This window comes from Podospora anserina, chromosome 7 (genome assembly GCF_000226545.1).
Source record: "Podospora anserina S mat+ genomic DNA chromosome 7, supercontig 1".
Lineage (NCBI taxonomy): Eukaryota > Fungi > Ascomycota > Sordariomycetes > Sordariales > Podosporaceae > Podospora > Podospora anserina.
In genome coordinates, this window is record NW_001914854.1 from 2,603,534 (window position 1) to 2,628,755 (window position 25,222).

The 25,222-nt window shown below is 53.3% G+C and overlaps 10 protein-coding genes across 10 annotated transcripts, besides 5 other annotated features; 4 read left to right on the forward strand and 6 right to left on the reverse strand.

Moving 5' to 3' along the window:
• Nucleotides 1-5: 5 nt before the first annotated feature.
• Nucleotides 6-2,705, reverse strand: PODANS_7_9220 (uncharacterized protein; the record flags this gene model as incomplete). The annotated part of the gene is made up of 1 exon (XM_001908253.1): nucleotides 6-2,705. The coding sequence occupies one exon, from the start codon at nucleotides 2,703-2,705 to the stop codon at nucleotides 6-8; it is 2,700 nt and encodes an 899-aa protein (XP_001908288.1).
• A 462-nt stretch (nucleotides 2,706-3,167) lies between these two features.
• On the forward strand, nucleotides 3,168-3,600 carry PODANS_7_9230 (uncharacterized protein; the record flags this gene model as incomplete). The annotated part of the gene is made up of 3 exons (XM_001908254.1): nucleotides 3,168-3,170; nucleotides 3,231-3,311; nucleotides 3,403-3,600. The coding sequence occupies 3 exons, from the start codon at nucleotides 3,168-3,170 to the stop codon at nucleotides 3,598-3,600; spliced, it is 282 nt and encodes a 93-aa protein (XP_001908289.1).
• Nucleotides 3,601-4,102: 502 nt separating this feature from the next.
• Nucleotides 4,103-4,194, reverse strand: a tRNA (tRNA-Phe).
• A 549-nt stretch (nucleotides 4,195-4,743) lies between these two features.
• Nucleotides 4,744-8,216, reverse strand: PODANS_7_9240 (uncharacterized protein; the record flags this gene model as incomplete). Its single annotated transcript, XM_001908255.1, has 2 exons — nucleotides 4,744-8,046; nucleotides 8,118-8,216. Coding segments are annotated over 2 exons (3,402 nt in total), but the record flags the coding sequence as incomplete, so codon positions are not given.
• A 1,995-nt stretch (nucleotides 8,217-10,211) lies between these two features.
• On the reverse strand, nucleotides 10,212-10,743 carry PODANS_7_9245 (uncharacterized protein; the record flags this gene model as incomplete). Its single annotated transcript, XM_001908256.1, has 2 exons — nucleotides 10,212-10,522; nucleotides 10,581-10,743. The coding sequence occupies 2 exons, from the start codon at nucleotides 10,741-10,743 to the stop codon at nucleotides 10,212-10,214; spliced, it is 474 nt and encodes a 157-aa protein (XP_001908291.1).
• Nucleotides 10,744-10,877: 134 nt separating this feature from the next.
• PODANS_7_9246 (uncharacterized protein) lies at nucleotides 10,878-11,799 on the forward strand (the record flags this gene model as incomplete). The annotated part of the gene is made up of 2 exons (XM_001908257.1): nucleotides 10,878-11,354; nucleotides 11,428-11,799. The coding sequence occupies 2 exons, from the start codon at nucleotides 10,878-10,880 to the stop codon at nucleotides 11,797-11,799; spliced, it is 849 nt and encodes a 282-aa protein (XP_001908292.1).
• A 238-nt stretch (nucleotides 11,800-12,037) lies between these two features.
• Nucleotides 12,038-12,155: a long terminal repeat (lechriodus).
• Nucleotides 12,156-12,505: 350 nt separating this feature from the next.
• Nucleotides 12,506-14,806, reverse strand: PODANS_7_9250 (uncharacterized protein; the record flags this gene model as incomplete). The annotated part of the gene is made up of 3 exons (XM_001908258.1): nucleotides 12,506-13,220; nucleotides 13,272-14,255; nucleotides 14,310-14,806. The coding sequence occupies 3 exons, from the start codon at nucleotides 14,804-14,806 to the stop codon at nucleotides 12,506-12,508; spliced, it is 2,196 nt and encodes a 731-aa protein (XP_001908293.1).
• A 459-nt stretch (nucleotides 14,807-15,265) lies between these two features.
• On the forward strand, nucleotides 15,266-15,939 carry PODANS_7_9260 (uncharacterized protein; the record flags this gene model as incomplete). Its single annotated transcript, XM_001908259.1, has 3 exons — nucleotides 15,266-15,303; nucleotides 15,369-15,703; nucleotides 15,773-15,939. 3 exons carry the CDS (start codon nucleotides 15,266-15,268, stop codon nucleotides 15,937-15,939), a joined length of 540 nt encoding a protein of 179 aa, XP_001908294.1.
• A 657-nt stretch (nucleotides 15,940-16,596) lies between these two features.
• On the reverse strand, nucleotides 16,597-17,397 carry PODANS_7_9265 (uncharacterized protein; the record flags this gene model as incomplete). Its single annotated transcript, XM_001908260.1, has 1 exon — nucleotides 16,597-17,397. The coding sequence occupies one exon, from the start codon at nucleotides 17,395-17,397 to the stop codon at nucleotides 16,597-16,599; it is 801 nt and encodes a 266-aa protein (XP_001908295.1).
• Nucleotides 17,398-19,299: 1,902 nt separating this feature from the next.
• PODANS_7_9270 (uncharacterized protein) lies at nucleotides 19,300-20,502 on the reverse strand (the record flags this gene model as incomplete). Its single annotated transcript, XM_001908261.1, has 3 exons — nucleotides 19,300-19,966; nucleotides 20,022-20,086; nucleotides 20,143-20,502. The coding sequence occupies 3 exons, from the start codon at nucleotides 20,500-20,502 to the stop codon at nucleotides 19,300-19,302; spliced, it is 1,092 nt and encodes a 363-aa protein (XP_001908296.1).
• Nucleotides 20,503-21,090: 588 nt separating this feature from the next.
• PODANS_7_9280 (uncharacterized protein) lies at nucleotides 21,091-23,395 on the forward strand (the record flags this gene model as incomplete). Its single annotated transcript, XM_001908262.1, has 2 exons — nucleotides 21,091-21,429; nucleotides 21,479-23,395. The coding sequence occupies 2 exons, from the start codon at nucleotides 21,091-21,093 to the stop codon at nucleotides 23,393-23,395; spliced, it is 2,256 nt and encodes a 751-aa protein (XP_001908297.1).
• Nucleotides 23,396-23,888: 493 nt separating this feature from the next.
• Nucleotides 23,889-23,907: a sequence feature (primer 7D2B).
• Nucleotides 23,908-23,983: 76 nt separating this feature from the next.
• Nucleotides 23,984-24,033: an STS (microsatellite 7D2 NON POLYMORPHE).
• Nucleotides 24,034-24,150: 117 nt separating this feature from the next.
• Nucleotides 24,151-24,169: a sequence feature (primer 7D2A).
• Nucleotides 24,170-25,222: the final 1,053 nt, after the last annotated feature.

Here is a 25,222-nt window from a genome sequence, read left to right on the forward strand (position 1 = left end):
TTCTACTACACAGAGTAAGAATCATCCCTCCTCCGCTCGACAGCCGTGGACCGATCAGCAACGGGAGAGCCAGATCTCGAATACGACAGGCTGCGCGTACGGCTGCGGCTGCGGCCACGGCGGGGTGGCGGTGAAAAGCTCCTATCCCTGGCATTCCCCACAGGACTCCGAGCCCGTGGCGGAGGGGACCGTGACCAGCTCCTACTACGGCTTCTGCTCATGCTGCGGTCCTTGCTAAGGCTCCGGCTGTCGCGGCGGCCAGCACGTGGTGGGGGAGAACGAGAAATAGATCGTCTGGGAGAAACGGAACGAGAATAGCTGCGGCTTCTGCTACGGCTGTAAGAATCGTCCCTCGCCCGACGAGGCGGAGTGCGAGACAGAGACCGGCCCCTGCTGATGGCCTTGCGCGGTGGTGTCCGAGAACGAGACCGAGAAGAGTAAGACGAATAAGATGAGTAGCTGGACACTGACTCCGAGTCTGAGTCCGCAGGTGGTGCCGGCAGCGCTGGTTTCGGCATGTTCTGCAGAAACTCTCTCATCTCGTCGGTGAGGTAGCCCATCTTGATCGAAGTGAAGTAGTTGATCGAGAAGCGAATGTTGCGCGGTTCGTCGTGCGGGAACAGGCCCTCCAGGCTCGGCTTCAAGATATCCTCCGACAGCCTCGTCTTGAGCTTGACAGTGCCCATATTCTCCTGCAAGTCCTCAAACAGAATCTTGATGAAAATACGGCTCGCCGACGTCGTCTCCTCCTCGTTCAGGTGAATGATCGAAAGAACATGCCACCCAATCGAATCCGACGACAACAAATGCCCAAAGAACCTCGCGATATTCCTCAGCTTGTTCGTCTCGTACCGATGAATCGTCGTATAGTACTTCATAAACGACTCCTCAAACAGCTCCATCCACATCCGATTCAGCCTCGCAAACCTCTCTCCCAGCAACCCCATAAACTTGAGATACACCTTCTCCTGCGCGCATGACTCCACGATCATGGACACCAACTCGGGCTCCTGTCCCACCGGCAACCTCAACTTCATCAGCTTATGCGCCGCCTCCTCCGGATCCGCACTCGACTGAATGCTCAGGTAAATCGTCCTCCGCAAGTTGACCAAATCAGCATTGCTCTGATCCTTGATCTCAATCGCCTTTGTCTCCTCCTCCTCCTCCTCGTCCTCACTATCACTATCCTCACTCCCGCTCCCATCCTCATCCTCACTCCCGCTTTCCTCTCCCAAAATCTGCGCCTTCAACTTCTTATACTCGGCCTCATTCGCCTCCCAATCCGGATCAAACTTGAAAATATTCAGCGTATCCTCCGTCTTGATATCCTCATCCAGCCCAATCTTGTGCGTGATCTGATCCTCCTCCTCCACCAGGTCCAACTCCTCCTTGATCACCGGATTGTCCTTGTACTTGTCCTTCCTGACCTGAAACAGCACCTCGATCATGTACTGCGTCCTCTTGTCGATATCAGCCTCGTGCAAGATGCGCCTAAACTCATCAAACACGGCGTGCGCCATCGTAGGCGACATCTCCTCCAGAAACAACCCCACCTCCCTCATCAACCCAACCGCAATCTCCACGCTGTCGTCCGTCGGCTTCCGCAGCAACAGCAGCAGCATCTGCGCCGCGAGGTTCTCGTGAACAACTTGATTGTTGACCAAATGCGCAATAAACATGGTACTCGACAAGCAAACCGCCTTGTCATTCCTCTTGAAAGCCTTCCGGAACCGCATAATCAGCCTCTTGACCAGCAACTCCCCAACCTGCGGCAGCTTCGTGTTGCAAATGGCAGCCAGACAAGCGTAAATAGGAGTAAACGGCAAACTAGCATGCTGCGCCTTGAGCAGACTCTGACAAAACAAACCTCTGCCCCTGATCAAATTCTCATTGAACAGCTCGGGAACCACAAACTTGATATTCGCCGTGTTGACCTTGTTGACCAAGCCATTGATGGACTTCTTCAACGCTTCCCAAGCCATGCGTTGATACTCCTTGCTCGTCTTGTCCGTAATAGCAGCCTGCAAAGCGCGCAGCTTCTGCGGTGGCAGATACACACCCTGACTGCGAAGGTTGAGCAGCTTCTGGTATTCAGCCCTCATATCCTCAAGCTTTTCCTCTTCCGTCTTCGCCGGCGGCGCAGGAGGAGGGGGGGTGCGCTCTCTCTTGGCCGGCGCAACAGGAGCAGGGCGGTACCGATCCGGCCCATCGCGGCGAGGGGGCGGGGAATGTCTTCTCGGAGGCGGCGACCGGCCATGATGTCTCGAAGGGGGGCTCCGATCCCTAATTGGATAGCGGCGCTCATCATCTCTGTCCCTCGGCGAAAAAGACCGTCGGTCCCGTGGAGAGAAGGATCGGTTTCTGCGCGCTGGCGATTGACGGCGGGAATGGGCCGGCGTCGGGGATCTCTGAGGGGAAGCATCGCGTGAGTGCACCTCCCCATTCTCCATCGGTGATCTGGATCTAGACCTCTCCTCATGGCGGTGCTCTCCCGACTCTATGGACGGCGACCTTTCATCAACCCCATCTCTCCTCGGCGTCGGCGATCGTCCTCGAGAATCCTGTGACATCTCCCTTTCTCTCCTCGGCGTCGGCGATTTTGATTTCGACACCGATCTCGATCTTGACCTCGACTGGCGTGGACTAGGCGACCTCTCAACCTGTCGCGTAATCGAGGCGCTCTCCTCCCTCTCCGGTGTCGCCATCGTCTTTTCTTTTTTCCACACGCGTGTTTTCCAATGATTTGTCCCTGATAAACTCTCGCGCGCCAATTTGTTTCTCAGTTTCGCAGAAAAGCGATGTCGATTTGGCAATTTCGTTGCCGATGGAAAGTTTAACAAGGCTGTGTTTGCAACAGTTTCCGTCCTCAAGCGCAACCTGCACCTACAGTTGCACTAACCGTTGGCCCCACTTTTTACTTTTCTCTTCTTGCCTGCCGGGAAGCTCCCCCCCCCCCCAGAAAACGCGAACCCCTGACGCGCCACTGGCCAGGCCACCGTGGAACTGAGCTTCAGCGTTGCTGTCCCGAACTTTGCGACAACCACCAACCATCAACACCATCACCACTTGCCTCGTCCACCACCGTCAACAACCTTGACGATTTAACGTTTAATTCAATTCAATTCACTCCTTTACACCCCTTATTTATTTATTTTCCCAATCTCACAATGGTCTGTCTTCCTCCCCATCTTTGCCACCACCCGCCCTATCTAACACTGATTAATCTCCAGCTCGACAAACTCGCCGGCCTCGCCATGCTAGCAGCAGCCTCCGCCGTCTTCCTCTACTACACAATCTGGACTCTTCTTATGGTACTTACTTCCTTCATTCCCCCCCTTCTCCCCTTTTCCTCTTAAACCCCCTCACCCCAGACCCATCACTAATAATCCAAAAACCCAACAGCCCTTCGTAGACTCCGACCACCCACTCCAAAACTTCTTCCCCCCCCGCGTCTGGGCCATCCGTCTCCCCGTCATCCTCGTCCTCCTCGGCTCCGCCGTCGTCGGCTCCTTCCTCTCCATCGTCATGATCAGGTCCAACCGCAAAAAGGCCCTCAAGGCCGCCAAGGCGGCCGAGGAGGCGGCCAAGAAGAAGTCTTGAATCAAACACTACGCTATATGTTTTGCATTGTTGGAGGAGGAGGAGGAGGATGCCATTATCACTGTGAAGAAGGATGGGTTGATTTAGCCCAGGGTGGCAGGCAGTTTATGAGAAAAGGAAGGGATCTATCTATCTATAATACACCACAACCATCTTGTTGGGACAACAACAACAACAACAACAGCAACAGCAACAAGTGGGAAATAACGAGACAGAGAGAAAGTGAAAAAAAAAAGGAAAAAAGACTAATAAAATACCTTGCCTACTCTTGCTCCTCCAACATAAGAGCAAGATCAAAACACACCAAGAGCCACATATTGTCTCATATCAACCAATGCAATCTGTCGGCCATTATATCAAAAACCATGTCAATACTCACTCTCTCGTACAAAGCTACTGGGATATCCCATCCATCACCACCCCCCTTCCCCAACTCCACTACTATACCTCCGTGCTCCCCACACCACTACCAAAAAATCTCCAAAAAAAAATAGAGGATGAGTGCGGTTTATGTGGATCGAACACATGACCTTCAGATTGTAAATTACCAAAGTTGACTTCAGTCTGACGCTCTCCCAACTGAGCTAAACCCGCTACTTGTTGATGCATCACCATCTCAATATCACAGTCCATATCTGCCTTTCCCTTTCCCCCCTTCACCACATACACAATCACTTTCATATTGGAACCCAAAAAGATTTGTCAAACACCATCCTTTTTATTGAGGATCAATGTCCAACTAAAAAAAAAAAAAAATCCCGACTACTCACTTTCATCCTCGTTTTCATCGGGACAAAAACTATCTACTTGATTGGTGTTTGTCGGTTTCTGGTTGTTGTTGTTATCATGCCCACCCTCCACTCGCCGTCACTCCTCAGTAACAGGCCCCTATTCCAAACCCAACCCATAACCCCCAAAGCCTGACCCCTCTGTCCAAAATAGACACAAAAGCCAAACCTACCCAAACGCCCAACCCCCAAGAGTAGAGTTAGTAGTAGTTATTGATGTTTAATCCCACACACAAAAGCAACACAAACCCGGTCTCAACTCCCGCATGTTGCTGCCGCTGCTGACCCATCTATAAAATCCCTTTCCTCCCCCCCCCCCCCCCACCCCCCAAAAAAAACTCCTCGCTTCATTCGCTCAAACCCGCTGATCAGCAAAATCCAACACCTCGCAATCATCCTCAAAAAACCCGTCCTCACCATTCCCCGAACCACCTGCTCCCCGTCTGCGTCTTGTGGTAATCACAATCTGCGTGTCGTCATCCCCGCGGAAAAGGACCCTTTCCATCGCCGAGGCGGGCAAGGCACGCGAGGCTTCGAGGTCAATGTTGAATGACTCGTCCTCTGGCAGATGGGGCAGACCGAGATCGATCTTGGTGGCGCTGATCGGCAGGCCAAACACCCAGGTATCATCGGCGTCGTTCTCATCAGCGGCAGCAGCCTCATCAGCAGCAGCAGCAGCCTCCTCAACAGGGGGCGGAGTCGCACGAGCGGCTTTGCCCTTCTTCTTGCGCGGTGCTGATGGTTCTGCCTGAGTGTCCTCCAACTGAGTCTCGGCCAAAATGGACGTGATCTCCAAGGACTTGGCTTTGGAGGAGGACGTCATCTCATACAAGGCGATGCGTCTGTCGGTGTGGAAAGGCTGGTACGGGGCGCTGGACTCAATCTCGGCCTGAGGAATAGACGACTCAACGTCGCCATACCGGGCCCGCAAGCTAGGCTTGGTCTGGTTCAGTACCAGAGTGTTGTTGAAGGGGTCCAGGTCCCGCTCGGAGAAATCCAAATACTCATCGGGATCCAAAATGCGCTTCACCGCTGGAGCTATGGAGTCGTCAGGCAGCAACGGGAGCTGATGATCTGTGTACCTAGAGAGCCGCTGTCCCCGCTTGCCGTGGGCACCAGACCTCTTGCTCTGGAATACTCTGACCTGACCCCCTCCCAAGACAGAGAGAGAGCGGTCACGCTTGGCGACCCAGGCTACGCAACCGGGCTCGGGGAGCACGGAAGAGTTTGGCAATGAAACTCTGTTGTCTCCGGTGTGTCTGAGCTGGCTGATTGCGTTTCCAGTCTTGCCCAGGGAGTGGCTGATGCCGTGAACAATCACCTTGCCACCATGAGCAGCATATTCTGCAGCACCTGCAAAGGCTGGGGTGTTCGAGTTGCTCCGACGCTGGCGATTGATCAGCGGGCGGGCGGCTTCCCGGACAGAGCTCAAGGCGTTTGTCGCCATCGAAACAGCCGAAGTCGAGCCTTCTGGAACAGCAGCTTTGGTCTCCTCGGGAAGTCGGCGACGCGGAGGCGGCCAGGAAAAGGCACCCGACGGAAGATCCAAAAGGTGAACGGTGCCGCGCTCAGTGACCATGGCAGCACGCTCACCATGGGGCTGGGTCCAGGCCAGTTCAACAATACGAGCAACCGTCATGCGCGAGAACTGGGCAACTTGACGCACACGTGGACCTCCGACAGGTGAGCCAGTAGCCTGGAGAGGCGATGACTTGGTGTTCTGAACCCGCATCAAATCCCACACCGTCTGGACGTCGCCCTTGCTGCTCGCGCTGAACAGAAAAAGCCCTGAAGGTGATAGTGAGAGGAAGCTGCACCCAAGAGGAATGGTGAACGTAGTGACGGGATGGAGGTTGCTGGATGGCCCAAGACTATCAATGTCCAAAACAGACACAAGACCTGGCTCTTTGGAGACAGGTGGCGTCACAGCACCATGTGTGGGAGGGAACTGAGGTGGTGAGGCGCCCAGGCCCCAGTTCTGAGGGGCCTGTGTTGGTGACCTCGGTGTCTGGGAAGGCTGGGGGTTCCAGTAATTGTTCCAAGCCTGTAAGCCCTGCTTCCCAACCCACTTCGCACCTTGAATCAGCTCTTGCGTGGCGTCGCGCATGAGCTTGTTGACCACGCTCTCGGAAAGCGGCAGGTCGAGATCCGCATTCGCCTGGGGCAGCTGAGGGGGAGTCACGGACGTCAACCCAGGGGCGCGGCCGTGAATGAGAACGGGAACCGAAGCACGCAGTGCTATCTGTGAGGACGGCGTAGCAGGACAGTATGCCATCCATCTGGAACTGACGCTGACGATGGCAACCTGAGGTCTCGGTCGTGGTGGAACTGGTGACCGGCCTCGCTCGTTTTCTTGGCCAGGCTCTCCTTTGAGCGGCTGCTGGAGAGTCGTCCAAACCTTGCCGTGGCATCTGAAGTGCAGCGGCTGATCAGCGACGACGGGTGCCTGCCGATAGATCCAGCATTCTCCGGTAACTCCCGACGACACCACAATACTGCCGCCTTCCGCATGAATGTGGAAGGCACCGGTAGGAGGAGGTGCCTTGAATGCTGCGCTTGTGATGGGCATCTTGAGGGGCACCTTTGGCGCCTCGAGAAGAACGCTCACCGGGCGGCCTGTCTTGAGAGAGTAGACCTCTACAGAGGTGTAATAAGATTCGGCAAATCCGGGCGCCGGGCGACTGCCCGTGACGCTCTCTCTCGAGGACGGGTCAGGGCTCGTGATGTTGGTCATGGCCTCCGATCTTTCGGCAGAAACCGCATCATAATCGCCTTCCACGTTGATAGCGGGAGCAGGCGCGGGCAGATTCGGCCCATGAATAACGACTGCGACCAACGGGAAAAGATCCGACTCATGCGGCATCCAGGGAAGGATTTTGGCATGGTAGACACCGCCACGCAGCCCTTTCAGGTTAGCAACAGTCTCGACCTCCCGTTTTCCAACGGTGAGGATCTCGAGGCCACCTTCATAGCCGGCAAGGACGACATTGGACTTGCTGCTGGCAGGGTCGGTATTCGGCAAAGGAAGGGTGTCGAATCCACAATAGTAGCCCTTTTCTCCCGCCTTCATCCCGGAATGCGACTGTAAGTCAAGGTCGATTTCGGGGGCACCGTAGAAATGAGCCTGGGGCTGATGAGGCAAAGGCGGATTCGAAACAGCTCTATGGGCGTAGTTGGAATGCATGGAGCCGCGCCTAGCTGCCGCGATCGATCCAAGATGGCTGTGGGTGTCTGGGGGTGAATAATAGTTGTTGTCCACGTGGAAGCTCAAGGGACGTCTTCCTGCAAGCGGGGGAGAGGCCGAAGGCGGGTGATAGCCCACCGAGGGTCTCGGCGAGGACCAGCCTGACGGGATGCCGCGGGGATCTTCATAGGAGGAAGGCGCCGTCGGCGGAGACTCGCCGACTAAGCTGATGAGGTTTCCCGGGGAACCGGCCATGCCTGCGGAGATCCCCCGAGTCCATTCCCTGGTGTTCAACGAGGTGCTCGTCGCATATGATGCCGTCGAGGCAGCATCCAAGAGGGGCGACGCAACTGGGTTCTCGTTGGACGAGACACTAGCTGGTTTGATCTCTGGAGAGATCACAGGTGAGGCACTGGATGATCCTTTAGTGGTGCCGGTGCCATTCCCATTACTGATGTAATTAAAGTGGTCAGCCTTGTAGATCCTTAGGTTCCCGAATCGCTCCTTTTCCAGCTTCCTGTGTCCAGGCTCTTGCTCTTCTTTACCAGGGTAGAGGGAACCCACGTGAACTTGGCACCTTGTTTTGTCACCGCTGCGACCACTCCGCCGCCTTCTTTGCCATTCTTCCGGTCTTTCTTGGAGACTTTTGGATGCGCCCAGTTAGCTTGCGCTCTGTAGAACAACACAGGGGGGTTCAGGGGTATCTGAGAGCATGGGCAAAATGCAAGCCAATACCATCAGGACATGACAAAACACAGACCTGGCATGAATGGCGACCCAGAAGTCAAGCGAGCAGTTATACCGCTCGCGTAACGAGATAGCTGACACCCCTCAACGCTTGGACGAAGAAGGTGCCGGCCGAAGGGTAATTAAGGTATATCAGCAGTAAAGCGAACAGTATGTATTCAAGTCAAGGCACCGGCGGTAGTCTCGATATCTGTTCGGTCGTTGCTGACAAGTGTATGTACGCGTGCAACAAGGAGTTGCGATCGAAGTATGACAGGTGCTTCGGGGTGACTCTTTGTGTGTTGGTTGTAGTGTAGATGCGCGCTCGGGCTGTCTAGACTATCAACGGCTCAACGATGGCGTAGGCGCCTCGGTCGGTCGGAGTGTCGGTCGTAGAGGAGAAGGACAAAGAAAGGAGCGGAAGATCCCAGAGAGAGGCGCTGTCCAACACAGGAAGCGAGTGAGGTCTTCTGACACGGGCGAAACAAAAAGCCAGCCTTTTTCTATAAGTATTACGATAAGGTAGAGAGGTAGTATGCAGCATGCAGTGGGGTGTATTATCAAGAGACTAGTAAAGGAAGAGGGAATAACAGAAGAAGACTAGAAAGAGAGAAGAAGGTTGTGGTGGTGGTTCTGGTTGGTGTTGATGTTGGTATCTGGTGTTGTATGAAAGGAGAAAGAAGAAGAGATGCAAGACGATGGATGGAATAACCGTCCTAGCTATGGTGTGTGGTACGGATAAACAGTGCTGGATGAACTGGCCGTGCCTGGATGGATGGACCGGCCGTGACTCGACGGGGAGCGAGGACGGCCACAGCCAGCTGGGATCAAGGTTGACAGACGGTGCACCTGTGAATGCCGGGTGCAGCACAAGGGCCCAGGAAAGGGGGGAGGGGGTGTGTGGCTCGTGGTTCGGTCCCTTGCGCGGGCTGGTGGGGTTCTGCAGCAAGGGAAATCCACTCCATGCTGGGGTACTTCAGCCCTGACGGGAATAGCGCCAATGAACCCCCAAGATAAGCATGGGATAAGCCCAGCGCTACCACGCTATCAGCCAGAAGCCCAGCAAATGGCGGGGTTTATCTTGTACGCGCTCTGCGGTCCGAGACGGTATTTGTGCAGTGCCGCCTCACTTGTGAATTCCCAGAGAAAGGGCGGATGTCATATGTGTCAAGCAAATACACCACGTGAGAGCTGGAAAGTGTCGGGTTATTTTGAGGTGTGTGTCCAAGCAGTGCCGGCAGCCCCGTTTGATTCCGGGCCTCCAGTCCTTGCCTAGGTACATACGTCATTCCATAATGCCCGTGGTCAAGGTCATCCATCATGCATTCAGGGCTCGGATTGGAGCACTGTACCGTGATGACGGACGAGAGGACTGGTGACTTGGTCAAGTGCAAAAAATGGAAATCGGTAACAATAACCGTTACCTATGTCAACCCGGCATTGTGGTTTCAACCATCGAGCAAGTGGTGATCCCCCCGATGCCGCATGAGTCGACCAAGTACCCTCTTGGTCACCCCGCCTTTCGCCCAGCGCATTCCCCCTCTGACTCCACCTGCGACTCACCGCAGCACGTCATATCTTATCAGTTGAGTTCGTCCATAACGACTACATTCCTCCCAAATGACCAGACGATGCACCTGCCAGTCGGGTTCATCTCAAGAATCATCTCTCTCACTCAGACTCTGTCTTCTGCCAGATTCCATCTGCATACACCATAGGTTTACTAAACCACCACCCCTTACACCGACAAGCCAATACTTGCGTGGAAAGGTGGAGAAGCCAGAAGCAGGGGCACATGAACAACTCCGAGTTGGAGAGAGAGGCGGTGGAGTTTGGAGTCTGCCCCAACAAGTCATCCACGTTGTCCCGATCCTCTATACGATATGCTGAGAAGTCAACCTCCTCAGACTGTCTCAACTCTGCAGCCAAACTCTATACCTCGCCCACTTCCACTTCTCGGCTCCTCCAGACTCGCTTTCCCAGTCTTGTCGAACCAACGTGCCCTGCGCCGCCCAATCCACCACCTTTTGCTCGGTTTCAGGCCCTTCGCCAGAGACCACCTCCAAAGTAACCTTTCCGCTGAACATGACCTCAACCTCGTCCTCTCCTTGTTCCCTTTTGAACTTTGTAAATGCATCAGAAGCAGCGGCGTAGAAGTTGCTGAAATCGTGGTGCTTTCTTGACCTTACATCCTTCCACATGCCGCGTCTCAGCTCCCGTAGCTCTGGAAGTCCATTTAGCCTATGTCTTCCAACATATGTATGCAGGGAGGCATTGCTCACCTTCCCGGCCTCTCGCAACCTTCTTGCCCATGGTGACTTCGGCATCTTCAGTGAAGCAGTCGAGCCAGGGCTCATACATTCGTTTGGGGTCGTCCGATATGGCGAAGAAGTAGAAGATAAAACTCAGGATTTCAATCCCCGGCTTGCGAGTAATTGGATTCATGTTGCTGTGGTTTTGTTTTGTTTGTGTACAGTTAAAAGAAGAGAGAGAAGAGCAATCCGTTAGGTTGCAAGACCAAACCTCTGAGAAAGTGACGCAACTAACCCTGATGACCCATACTTAACCCTGAGAAAGACATGTATCCCCCCCCTGCCTCATGTACACAAACCAAGCCTTCTTTGAGAATCATATCTTCTCCCCCTTTCTCACATAGGCATCTAACTCTCTCCCTCATCCTGCAACATACTCCCACTGGTCAGATCAAAATGGACAACAGAGACAAAGACAGCATCAACAAGTTCGTCACCGATTTCCTCGCCCAGTCCAGCAACCTCACCGGCGGCGCAAGATGGTTCACGTACTTTGACACCCACCCCACAGATCTAGAAACCGGAAACAGCGGCCTATGGGACTTCAAGGATGTAAGCCATCGCTTCGAAAAGTTCATAAGGGACGAGTACGGAACTCGTGGCACCGAGCTACGGATAACTGGTGGTTGGATCTACGCTTCAAGACGCAACCCGGACGTACCATTCCGCTACAGGATTGCCTCTCGAGAATATCACTCCCTGTCTCCCATCTTCATCACCGGCGACGGGAAGCCCAACGCCGAGGTCATGTTCCGCTGCAAGATCCACCTCACGTTTGGCAGTCCATATTGCCCTACAGACAAGAAGGATGATTCAGAACCAGACTATTATCTCGAGAGGGGGGGCCTATGATCTCCCGAGGGAGGACTATCATCCAGAGAGGGAGTCTATACCAGAGAGACCCAAAAAGTACGACTTTGCTGTTTGGGGCAGGTTGGTCCGACGAGCTGGGGAAAACGAGATACTGATCAAACGGGAGACGTACCAAACTGGGGAAGACAAGCGAGTGAAACGCGAGAGTGATGATGATGATGATGATGATGATGATGATGGTTCTGCTCTCAACTTGTGGAAATGGGAAGCGTTCAAGTCCTGGGAGTATGACATGACCGACGAGAAGTTGGGGGTCAGGCTCGATGATGAAGATTACCTGTTTCGAAGAAGATGGCCTCAAGGGAAGGAACACTAGCTGTAGAAGATAGGCAATATAATTGTAATATAAATGGAAAAAAAAAAAGGAAACATCGCCTGTAAGATCGTATCATGCTCCCCTCCCATCTCGGGCGACTCCCAGTCTACATGAAGGCAGAAGCAAGACACAGTATATATACCATTCCAATCACACACCTCCCAACAGCTCCAGTATCCTTGCCAGGGCGCCCTTGTGGTCAGGTCAAATGGTAAGGATATTGGAGCTGTCAACCCCTCCCCGCCGGGGGCTTGCAACCGATATCCCCCGAGTTCGATTCGAAATAAAACCACCGAGGTGTTAGTAGCCGGCCACCTCCTTCTGGGTTTGACCGGTGAGTTTTTTCGACTTTTTTTCACGACCACACTCTATACAACAGAATGCTGGCAAGCAGGATGAAGAACAACTTGGACATGTGACTGCTAGCTAGCTAAGGTCTTCTCAGTGCCCAAAGTTCACACGTACCTCAATCATTTTAGACCCCTCTGCCCTCTGGAATAGTTGCTACCTTCAGATCCTGCAATATTCAGGTTGTGTTTGCAACAAAGAGGGCGAGTAATTTCACACTCGACCAAAAACTCCTCGCTCACCGAAACTGCCTAGAACAGATCCGATCGATCTTCCACCAATAAATATCATTACAACATCATGCCTCCATGCTCACCAATGCTCACTTCGCAAACTATTCCAATGTTAGCCCAAATCCTCATTCAGAATGGAAAAACCATGTACTCACAGCCTTGGCCTCCTCCTCGGTCACATCCGAAACATCCAGCTCCTCCTTCGTGATGAGCCCCAGTCCACCACCCACAATATGCTTATACCACATCTCCCTCCGGTCACCATCCAGCTCACCACTCAGCAAGCTCTTCTTCAGCGCTCTCAGAAGCTTGTTGTACAGCATCGGCATCTCAAACCCAAGCAACTCCTCCCTCATAACTCCCAAATTCTCAGCAGCCCGCGAGTAAAAGACATCAGCAAAGCTGTCCTTGATGAGCTTCCGAACAATCTCGCCCATTTGCTTGACAGCCTTCTCGATCGTCTCGTCGTCCTCAGCTGCGGCGAGCATCTGCTTGAACTCGGGAATAGCGTTTTCTGAAGAGATGGCAGCGCGCTTGGGTTGACCGCCAAGGAGGGAGTCAATGTCGAGGCCGGAGAGGGGCTTGACGGCGTCTTTCTTGCCGAAGCGACCTTTGGCCTTTTCGGGAACCTTCTTGAGTTCTGCGGCATCGATCAGGTTGCCGATTTCGTGCTTGGCTTTCTCGAGGAGCTTCTTTGGAGGCTTGGAGTACCTCAACAGAATCTCGGCTGGTTGCCCGATGGGCAAGTCTGGGTCAACAGCCCGGGCTCGGATGGCCTGGTTCATCCGGTGGATGATTGGGTTGTACACCTCGTCTACGGGTGCATAGTCTACTGGTTTTCTGTTGCGACGTGTTAGTAAACTGCCGGGATACATGGAGCGAAAAGCATACCCATCCTCATCAACATCATACTTCGACAAATCCATTGCGTCAACAAAGTCGCTCACAGCGTCCTTCAAATCATCGTTTGGCAACAGCCGATGCTCCTTGAGCACCCTCCCAGACACGGTAAGCACCTTGTCCAAGGGCGGGAATTGGTAACTTCGGATATCCTCGGCAAAGGGCAGAGGTACATCGTAAAGGCACTCAAACTCATCCTCAAGACCAGTGTTGGGCTTGAGAAGAAGAATCTGAACTGCAGCCTCATCCTTTTGCACATATCTGGCAACAGCATACGAGTCAGCCTCGTAGAGAGCATGAATGAATGCCGAAAGTCCCAATTCGGCCTCCTCGTTCATTTTCTGGGGCACAATCAGACCCGTTTCGCCCATGTTGATAAAGGGATTGTAACTGTCAAAGGGGACGAACCCGATGATGGTGAATGACTTTTTGGTCGAGTACTTTGTGATGGACAGGTCGGACTCGCCAAACGGAACCACCGTGCGGCCATACTGGTAGCCCTTTGCAAGCTCTTCAAAATCAACGTCTCTCTTGCCTCCTGGGGCATCGGGATCGTTGACCTTGTAGGTGCGCATTTGCTTGACACCGGAGAACTCGGCTCCGCCCATCTCAGAATCCCCATCTTCGTCTTTGTAGGTCTGTGATTGACTGAATCCGTTATTGTTGCTGACCACGACGGTGCTTGCTGATGGCGCGGAAGCGCGTTTGGTCTTGTAGTAACGCTCCACGTGGAAGCTGATGGCGCTTGGATATTTGTCTGGGTCTCCGAGGGTCAAGGGCCCATCATAGGCCTTGAATGGTCGTACTGGCTTAATCCGAGGTATTGACAGCTCATCCACGGCCTGTTGCATGGTGCCGAACACGCCGTCATTGCACTTTTCCACCAGTTGCTGAAGTGCCTTTTCGTTGTTTTTCTTGTTGGTAGACTTGTCTTCTTCCTTAAAGCCGTAGTCAGCGTCGTCAAAATCGATACCACTAAGAGAATGTCAGTCTAGCGCTGTCTCTTGTCGTCAGGAAACAGACACATACATCACAATCAGTTCAACTTTGAACTCGTTGAATACCGCAGCGATGTGGTCCAGCTCTTCATCATCAATGTTCGACTCGCCATTGGTGACAAGGATTACCCTCCGCTTGATCTTGTGCTTTGGATTGTACTTCTCAAGCATCTTCAGTGCCACCACAGCAGCAGAAACCGGATCGGCACCATAGCTCCTGGACGGCTGGACCTTGGAGCGCAATTCTCTGAGCTCCGTCATGCTCATGGGGCCGATGGGCTGCAACACAGAGATGTTATCGTAGCCCTCGAGCTTATCTTTATCCGCGAGTTCGTTCTCTGTCTCATCGGTGTTGAAGCCAACGAAACCTATGGTCCACGTCTTCCTGCTTGTCGCGACGGTATCTGAAATCTTGTCCCAAACATAGCGCATACCAAAATCGAGATCAGATTCGACGCGGCCGTTATGGCAATCAGCCATTGACTCGCCTAGGTCGACGACGTAGACTGTGGATTCCTTGTCGGCCATTCTGTGTGTTTTTGCTCATCAACTGGAGTGAAAATGGAAGAATTAAGATGAATTCATGAGTTTCAATGTCAGATGTTCGAATATATGGCCGTTGACACGATCTCCAGGCAGCATCGCCAAAGGACCCACGCGCGTTGATCTGGGTCTGGGATGGCAGCTGCTGCCTTCCCTCTCGCGCGTGGGCACATGTCTTCGCGTCACCAAGCACTTAAACCCTCCTGCCTGCAACAAAAAGACGCTCGGGCCATGGCCCCAACCACCAGCTTCTCCACAAAGGCCAACAGCCAAGTGCACGCTTGAGCTGCACAATGATTGATTGATAAGATCATGCCCCTCACAGAGAGTCTTGACCTCAGCTGTCTGTGAGCCCGTTCATAAATATCTCTCCAAAACACTGTTCCTCTCATCTCTTAGCATCTTCCTCCCTATCCTTACAACCAAAACCTCACAACTCTCAAAATGGGCTTCTTCTCCCCCGCCCCGTACCACATCATCAGGTACCACCACTCCTCCCCACCAGTTCACCACATACATCACCCTCAACTAACTCCCCCCCTCTCAGCTATGGCTTCCTCCTCGGCACAACCTTCTTCCACACCTTCGTAGGCGGCATCGTCTCCTTCCGCGTCCTCCCCCGCCCCCAGTTCTCCTCCCTCATGTCCTCCCTCTTCCCAATCTACTTCACAATCCAAACCGCCCTCCCCCTCGTCCTAGCAATCACCTACCCCGCCAGCCAAAACCCCTTCGGCATCACCGGCGGCATCACCGGCTTCCTTCACTCCTCCAACCGCTACTCCACCTTCGTCCCCGTCACCGCCACCTTTGTGTCCGCCCTCGCCAACCTCGCCTTCGTCGGTCCTCTCACGACCAAGGTCATGGATGAGAGGAAGCTCCAGGGTATGTGTACTCCATGCCTACAATTACATATATCACTCGGTAATTGTTAATGCCACAAAAAAAAAACAGAAAAGAAAGACGGCAAAAAATCCTGGGACTCCCCTCCCCACTCGCAAGAAATGCAAGCCCTCAACAAGCAATTCGGCATCCTCCACGGCGTGTCCAGCTTCCTGAACCTAGGCACCTTTATCGGAAGCCTTGTTTACGGCGTTACCCTGTCCAAGAGACTCTCTTAAAACCAATCCCCAACTTACCAGCAAGTACCTTGCTCCCCACCCGAGTTCAAAGCGCATAGTTCGTCTCAGGTCCAACGTCTCAAGTCAAGGTCAAGGTCTCTTCCCCCCCCCCCCCAACACACACACACACACACACGCAAAGCACAAAGTCACATGGCAGCAAGCATTACGAATGACAAATTTGGTTTATTACACCATGTTTTTTATCATGTGTTTCTGCTCTGTAGGTTGGTTATACAACATACACATTTACAGACTAAAACAAAGCCCCATCCATTTACACGCCCAAACCCAGATATCTCAAAAAAAATGACAAATTAACGCCCGCTATAGAATGCCCTTTTTCTCTCAGGAGACAGTGAAAGAAAAAAAGCAAAATACCACAAATCCCGCCGCTTGTTGTGTGTTGTGGTATTAATAGACCCGCCAATTTTCCGTGTCAACGATCCAACGCAAATATCCCATCCCATTCATCTACCCATCCATCCAGTCTCAGAATCCAGTTGCGGCGGCGGGCTTTGCAACCCATTCATCCATCCATCCATCTACCCACCCACCCAAATCTCGATCCAGTAGTTTCCAGGTTTCGCAACCTCTCCATCCAATCTCTTCTTTTCTTTTTCTTTTCCTTTTTGCCCTCCACCAAACGATGATTGATCACAACCCACTGGCCAAAGCCCTCAACTCCCTCTTTACCTCCTCCATCTCCCTCCTCCTCTTCTCGGCATCCTCCTGCACCTTTCTCCTCTCCCTCTCCTCCTCTTGCTGATCAACCAGCTTTTGCTTCTCCACCCACTGCGTCAGCGTCCACCGGCCTGGCTTCCTTGCCAGGAGCTCCTCCACGCTCAACTCGGCGGCCGGCTTGGGGAATTGGGTAGAGAGGGGGTCGACTCTGATTTGCTTGCGGCCCGGGACGGGGGGTTGGACGTGAATTATGGGGGTTGTGGCTGTCCTCTTTGGTGCAGCGGGGGGAGTGGCGGTAGGAATGGCGAGGGAGGTGGTTGAGCCGCAATTGTGGCATTGGGTGAGGGTAGCAGCAGGCTTGAGGTTGTTGTTGTTGTTGTTGTTGTTGTCGGTGGGGGTGGGAGGGGTGGTGACGGGGGGAAAGTAGCTGTCTGTTGAGGTGGCGGGGGAGGAGGAGAGGGTTGGTGGGGTGGTGGTGGTGGTGGTGGTGGTGGCGGTGGTGGTGGTGTCCGACATGGCGGAGGGGATGGTGGCGGTGGACATTGCGGTGTTGGTTGAGGTAGAGGATGTTTTTCGGTAGAGGGATGACCAGAAGCTTGAGGAAGTAGGGGAGCTGGGTCTGCTTAGTCTTCTGCTGGTTGGTCGGCTGTTGCTGCTGCTTTCCTTCTTGTTGGCGCTGTCGTTGTCTGTCGAAGAAGAGGAAGAGGAAATCAAGAACTGGAACGGGTTGCGGAAGGAGAACCGGTTGGGGTTTGAGGACGAGGAGGCTGCCATTTTGAAAGAATGTGAAGAGGTGAATGCTGCTCTTTAAAAAGGTCGGTGGGTTAATGGGTAGGGTGAATTGGGGTTTCTGTTGCTCCGAAAAGTGAAAATCGTCGGTCCCTTTGTGGGGTTTTTGGGCTGGTCGCGAAGCTTAAGATAAGCCTTTTCCCCCTTGCTGGCTGTCACCGGATTCCCCCTGACTCTTTTCAGGGTCTTTCCCTGGGCAAGAGAGCAAACGGCCGAGTGAAGCTTGATTCAACTTTGTGCTCTTTGCAGGCGCTACTAACTCGGCTGGTTCCACAACAAAACAAAACGTGGAAAGAAGCGGTGCCTGCGAAGGGAGCCGGTGAAGACAGGCGGGGAAGTTGGTAGGTCTCGAGGGCTTTGGTGACTTTGCTGGTCGCGGATGGGATGAACGGTTGTGGCGGGAGCTACTGGCGGGCAACTGTGCTCGAGTCGTAAACACCGTCGGATTTGAGCTCGGAGGGTGATGGAGGTGACTTGCTGTCAAAAAGCTTGAGGTGCTCAGATGACAAGGTGGGATGAATAATAAGTGAATATGTTTGCTTTGTGACTCGAAAGACGAGATATTATTCACTGAGAGATATTCACGTTCTGTTCGAGAAGAGTCAAAAGACCGAGGAATAATAACACAACAATGTGACGAGTTCAAGACATCAAGAGTGAACCGAAAAGAAAAAACAAGGCAGCTGCCGTAATATATACCCTCACAAACAAACACCCTCCTCTTCTCCTCCCTCTTTCATGTCCGCCCGACCCGCTGGTCACAACCAATGCCCGGTGGTGGTGGTGGTCGGGGAGGCTCTCCCGCGCTCTGACCGGACTAGGACCAGGGTCCGGACTGCGGAGAGGGCCCAGTCCACCCAGATTTTCCCCATCTCCCGTGATGATCCATCTCCACTCCCTCTATGTCAAATTCACGGGGGGTTATCAAAATTGGGGTTTGCTTATTCTGGGAACCGCTGTGTTGTTCAATAACGGCCTGCGGTAATCGGCGGAGAGCGGGACAACAAGACCAACTGGGTGGTCAGGTCAGGCGGGCCTGGTGGATATAAACATCTCTTTTTCACAGTTTCATGGTCTTATTTGTTGTGGTTATGGCCCTCCTCCACGGTGAACCCCCCCCACACACACACCTTGGGCATTGAAGATGGGCCTGGTCTCTTTGGCTTCCAACCCCACGTTTCAAACGGGGCTCAACCAATCTGCAGCTGCATGCAAGTCCAGCACGCGAGGTAGCGTTGAAAAAAGAGCCAATTTCAGCCAGTTTGGTCATGTGGACCTTCTGGAATCCCGCACTAACTAGCGGGTCGTCACCGCTAGCAGCGTGGGAGGGCCCCTGTCTCGTGTCCAGATCTGTGGGATGCTCACACCATTTCAGGGAGCCGCTAAAAGCCGGAGTGCTTTGGCGAAGAAGAACGATGCCTGAGAATGGATATCTTCAGCTGGTTTCCCAGCCCAATATGGCCTCAAGGTGGTGATGCCTGATGTTTTTTTTTTCGTTTGTTTTTTGTTTCTCTCTGTGTCAATTGTCTGTGGATAATCAAGAATACGGACATGAGCTCTGGTCACCTGAGTCGGAAAGTGGTGGACCAAGGCGTGGTCGGTAATTTACACTGTGATTAACGATAATATTCTCATGTTCCACCTGAAAGAAGATCACCTGCGCACCACCCCTCCCCACATCTCATCTGCACAGCTCATCTGCCGCCGCTCGTCTGAACGGTAGGATTGCAGCCCTGTTGGGCTCGGGTCTCGTCCGCGACGGGCATCAAGATGCAGAATCGTTGGCCATCTGGACCGGCCCGTCCCTGACGGCTGCTGTGCCCCCATCAATCTACTTTTGAAGTCTCGTAGTAGAAAGGTTGCATATACTGACCTCTGACACAGACCTCACTTCTGTTTCTGTTTCTGTTTCCGTCTTTCCTTCTCTTCAATCTGCTTGGCGATCTCGCTGGTGCGGATCACCTTGGGTGCCTTTGCTGGCGGTACCTTGTAGCCCGTGATCCAAGTTGGAGCAAACATGCCGACCTGTCTCTGATACGCCTTATACTCTGGGTATTTCCCCGCCGTGATGAGCTCCGTGAGCCACGTCGACCCTTGAAAGAGCATGATCAGAAAGGAAGGACCCACGCCAGCCCAACTGTACAAGTTCCTTGTGGCATAGCAACTCCACTGATACAGGACAAACCAGATGGTCTGCTCGCAAGCAAAGTTGGGATGCCTCGAGTAGCTCCACAGGCCCGTCGTGATGAAGCCACGATCGAGGTCGTCTCGCTTGAAGCCTGACGGAACCTTGGCGGTTTTTCGGTATTGCTGCTTGGCAGACTGAAACTCCCACTGCTGTTGGTCGGCGATCCACTCCGTGAGGATCAACAAGAGCTCGACAGACGTATATGCGATGTCGGAGCTGGTCAGGTTGGGCTCAAACTGAGATGCCAGCAGGATGGGATAGGCGGGGGCTGCGAGGGCGAAAAGCAGGATGCTTTGGATGAAGGAGATGAAGGTCCAGTTGAAGACGTGAAAGGCAGCTTTGGGGACATATTGACGGATGATTTCCCTGCCCGGAATTAGTAAGCCGTTATAAAGGTCAAAAGACTTGCGAGTACACACACCATCGGTAGTCTTCCGATCCCACACTATAGCCGCCCTTTCTCCAGTAGTTGAAGGTGAGTCGAGCCTTCATCATGTTGTTAGCACTTCTGAGCTGACCCCATGAGCGACGGTGTAACTTACGCTCCATGCAGCGCTGAAGAAGAGCGCTGCGTCTAGTCTCTGACTGGGAATTCCTGCCAAACGGGCCCAGGCATTGAAGTGGGCAATGTAGATGGTGGGCAACAAACTCCATGCCCGGTCAACTTGTGAATAGTTGCGGTTGATCTCGGCGGCAACCAGGAAGATAGCACCCAGCACTATCGAGATGGCGAATCCAGATATGAGTGGGTTGGTTTCTGCGTAGAGGTCCAGGAGACCCTCACGGCGTGCAATGACATCAAGCACCTTGCTGGGCAGAGTGTAAAGCTGGGGGATAAACGGCTCCACCGTTTTGGAGAAGTCGGCGCAATCTTCGAGCGCTTTGATGGTTGGAAACGCCATTGTTGACTCGGATGTGTACTCAGTGACCGGATATGACTTGCTTCCTCAGTTGCAACATGAGATAGGTACTGGGAAGTCAAGTTATACCTGCTTGATGAGTGGCCAACTAACTGATGTGAGCGTCATCACATCCAGCGGCAACGATCTGGTGTTGGGCTGTGAAACGCTTGGATCGCCCAGGGTTAGGGGCGGTTTAGCGTGGTGTGGAAGCCGCCAAGACGCGATTGCCCTTCGAAAGGTTTCCATTCTTACGTGGTATCGTGTATTTACTTTAAGTTCGCTTAGTTGCATATCGAGTTTGGGCTCACATCACGTTCGCGCATGTATTTCATGAAATTTCACATCTCAACTCGGTTCACCACCCCATTCAGGCCTCGTGAACTGAAAAGGCGGGATTGTTGCCTAATATCCATGAAAGTCAAATTCATCAGATGAGATTATCTGAACCCGAGGAAAGCTGTCAACCAGTGTTGACTGCTGCCTCTTATGGAAGGCACGAAGAGGAGCTTATACGTGCAGGTTGGAGTCTTGAGCAGGCTTTCCTCTCATCGCGACTCGGTTGTGAGAGCACATCATATCTACAATTTGATGAAGTCTAGATTTGGAGTCTCATCCAACATTCAATCTCATGTTGCCAATTGCAGCTCTGCTCTCTTCTTCTTCTTCTCCTTCTCCACTCACTCTCCTTCACTAGCAAAGTCCACGGCAAAAACTACGAAACCAACTTCAACCAAAACAACCAAATCGTCACCAACTTCATCGACTAAGATATCGAAGGCTTCCACCAAGACCTCATCAGCAAAAACTGAAGAACCAACCATCGACACAAAACCCAACAACATCATGACACGCGTCCTCTGCGTGGCTGAAAAGCCCTCCATCGCCAAAGCAGTCGCCCAACACCTTTCCGGAGGCCAATATCAAACCGTACTTCCCCCCTCCCGTCTCACGCCACCCTTTGCTAACTTTCCATCAGGCGAACACCTCAGACAAATACACCAAAAACTACTCCTTCACCTTCAACTTCGGCCCCGGCCTGGGCGACTCCAACGTAACCATGACCGCCGTCCGCGGCCACCTCACCACCGCCGAATTCCCCCCCACCTACAAATCCTGGTCCCACCCACCCCCCGACTCCCTCTTCGACGCCCCCATCACCACCGTCACAACCCCCGACTGCAAAGCCATAGCCCGCAACATCGAAACCCTCGCCCGGTCCTCCTCCGTCCTCATCATCTGGACCGACTGCGACCGCGAGGGGGAGCACATCGGCTCCGAAATCCGCGACGCCGCGCTCAAGGGGAACAGGAACATCCAGGTCAGGCGAGCGCGGTTTTCAAACGTGGAGAGGGGGCACATACTCAGCGCGGCGAGGAGGTTGGTGGCGCTGGATCAGCGGCAGGTTGATGCCGTGGCGGCGAGGATTGAGCTGGATTTGAGGATCGGGTTTGCTTTCACAAGGTTCTTGACGAATAACCTGCGGGGGTTGGGGGGTCCGATGGGGGAGTTGATGATCAGTTATGGGTCTTGTCAGTTTCCCACTCTGGGGTTTGTCGTCGATCGGTACTTTCGGGTCAAGAATTTTGTTCCCGAGGCGTTTTGGAGTATCAAGCTTGTTCACGAGAGGGAGGGGATGAAGGTGAGCTTTGGCTGGGCGCGGAATCGACTGTTTGATCGGGCGGCGGTGACGATTCTGTATGAACGCTGCCTGAGGGCGAGGGAGGCGGTGGTGAAAAAGGTTCAGGAGAAGCCCACCAAAAAGTGGAAGCCTCTCCCGCTTACGACGGTGGAATTACAAAAAATGGCGACGAGGTTTTTGAGGATGACGGGTCAGCAGGCTATGACGGTGGCGGAGAAGCTGTACAACAAGGGGTTTATCTCTTATCCGAGGACGGAGACGGACAGGTTTGACAAGGGGATGAACCTGAGGGGGTTGGTCGAGAAGCAGTTTCCTGATGGGAGGTGGGGGGCTTTCGCGAGGGAGTTGATTGAGGGGGGGAGGTTCAACCAGCCGAGGCAGGGGAAGAATGATGATAAGGCTCATCCGCCTATCCACCCTATCACCTGCGCGGCGCCGACGGTGCTGGATGAGCAGGAGAGAAAGGTGTATGAGTTGGTGGTGAGGAGGTTTTTGGCTTGTTGCTCGGATGATGCCAAGGGGATGGCGACGGATGTGGAGGTGGGGTATGGGGAGGAGATGTTTGCTGCGCATGGGGTTATTGTGCTGGAGAGGAATTATCTGGATGTGTACCCCTACGAAAACTGGACGGGGACGGCCATGTTGCCCAAGTTTGAGGTGGGGGAGAGGTTTGAGCCGACCGAGGCCATGATGACGGAGGGGAAGACGAGTCCGCCGAGTTACTTGACCGAGGCGGATCTGATTGCGTTGATGGATGCGAATGGGATTGGGACGGATGCCACGATGGCGGAGCACATTGAGAAGATTCAGGAGAGGCAATATGTGGTTACGGTGCCGAGGGGGGGAGTGGGAGGAGCTGGTGGTGCCGAGGAAGATAATGAGCCTCCTCCTGCTGCTGGGCGAGGCCGTGGGAGAGGAAGGGGGAGGGGTGGCCGAGCTGCTCGTGGCGGGAGAGGAGGGGCGAGAGGCGGTGGTGCTGGGGGAGGAGGGGGTGGTGATGGTGTCAAGGAGTTTATCCCGACCAGTCTCGGAGTTGCCCTTATCATGGGTTTCGACAGGATGAGCTTCGAGATCAGTCTTGGGAAGCCGTTTCTACGAAAGGAGACGGAGCTCATGATGAAAGCCATCTGCGAGGGCAGGTCGACCAAGCAAGAGTTTCTGCAGAGCAACATACACCAGTACAGGACAGTATACCATCAGTCCTCGGCGGAGCTCAATACACTCAAAGCAGTGAGTTTGTTTACATTTACTTGATTTGATTTTAAGATTGACATACTGACACACCCACAGGCCTGCAGACAATACGTCTTCAACAACGGCAACGGGCAATGAACGATCAACATATCCCCTCCCGAGTATATCAGAGGCTGGTCACACAGAACAGCACTGCACGAATTCCCTCACCTATACACACCTCACAGTATAGTAAGTACAACAACCCTACTCAAACCACTCACAACACGCCCCCAACCTGAAACAAATGTCCCCGCCCTCTCTAACCAACGAGAACAAAAGCACCAGCAACAGTGCATCCTATCAACAACACCACATTTTGCCTGCCGTGAAATGGCGGGCGGGATTTACCTGCATGTCGCTGGTGCGCGGGTGTGGACCTATCACGAGCTCCCCCCTTCCCCTTCCCCTCCCCCATCAATTCCTCGGCCGCGGCGGAATTGGGGGTGCTATTTCCCCCCTCCTTCCGATAACCGGATGTCCGGGGGTTGGTAAAAAGACCATGGCTTTTTTTCTTTGACACTCCCGTTCCGTTTTCCGGGCCCCGGTTCGTTGCAGTAAAAGCAAGCAGCCAGAGAGGTGTGTGTTTGTGTCACAATTGGTTGTTTTGTGTGTGTGTGTGTGTGTGTGTGTGTGTGTGTGTGTGTGCGTGTGTGTGTATGTAGAAGTGGTGCAACAAACATGTGGGAGCGGGTTACACGCGCAAAAAACTACAACAACTACATAAGGTTATCTAGTTGAACCGGCGGAAAAGGGGGAGCCCGGAAGGTACAGGAGGTTGAGGAGAGCCGAACTATACTAGAGGATAGGTAGTCAATCCACACAATGAATCTCATAATCATTGTGAAAGCTATCGATGATGATGATGATGGCCGCCGTCTGTTCGGGTCGGACCAGCGGCGGGGTTTCTCGGCCAGTGAACCTTGACGGGTCGTTCGGTTGGTGGATTCCATTCCCCCCTCGTGGGTGTGAGCCGTGTGGTTCCGTGCCTACCCCATGTCTAGCGCCGCAAATCCGTACTGTACGCCCATGATAGTGGACTCCCACACACAGTCTGGGTCACTTGGAGGTTTTGGAAGGGATTGTTTCTTGGAAGTTGTGGTTGTACCACCATGAATGATGTGCCATGTGCGTATGTATGGAAAGAGGGGAAGATAGAAAAATAGGGCACACAAAAACTGATAGGGTAGGCACAAAAATCGGCATATGATACAGAAAGCTACACAGGGCACAAGCAAAAAACGTGGGGAACTAGGACTGGCTTGTCTTGAGACAAAATAAAAACCTGGGGCAACCACTCGGGCTGTGGTGGCTTCTCTTCAGCAAAGCATCCACCACGCTTTGGTGATCCGGGGGTGGCAAAGACCTGTCATGAGCCCCCAACCTCGAAACGACTCGTAACGAGAAGAGGCGAAGCTCCCGTCGAGGTTGATGGTGGTTGTTGGAGCCCGGGTAGTCCTGTCCTGGGGAGTTTTCTGTGGTTTGTATCAGCTTACTTGATATAATGCCTTGAGAGTGAGAGCAGCAGGTGTTAGTGAACCAGATGACCTGCCCCACTGCCCACTCGGATTAGCCCTCTTATAGACGAGCCAATCAGAGCGGTTGGCCTGGCCAATGTGCTTTCTTCATTGGGGCTTGACTGAAGTAGACATGTTAGTGTACATAAAAGACAAAGAGAAGACGGGTGTAATCGGAATGTGACCTTCATCATGATGGACCGTCATCACGATGAAGAGACTGGTCCTGACGATCATCTCTCTCGGTTGTATTTTCAAGCCTCCCACAAGGAGAGAGCCGAGACAGAGATGGGATGGCTGAAAGAAAACAGATCACCGGATGATGTCTTTT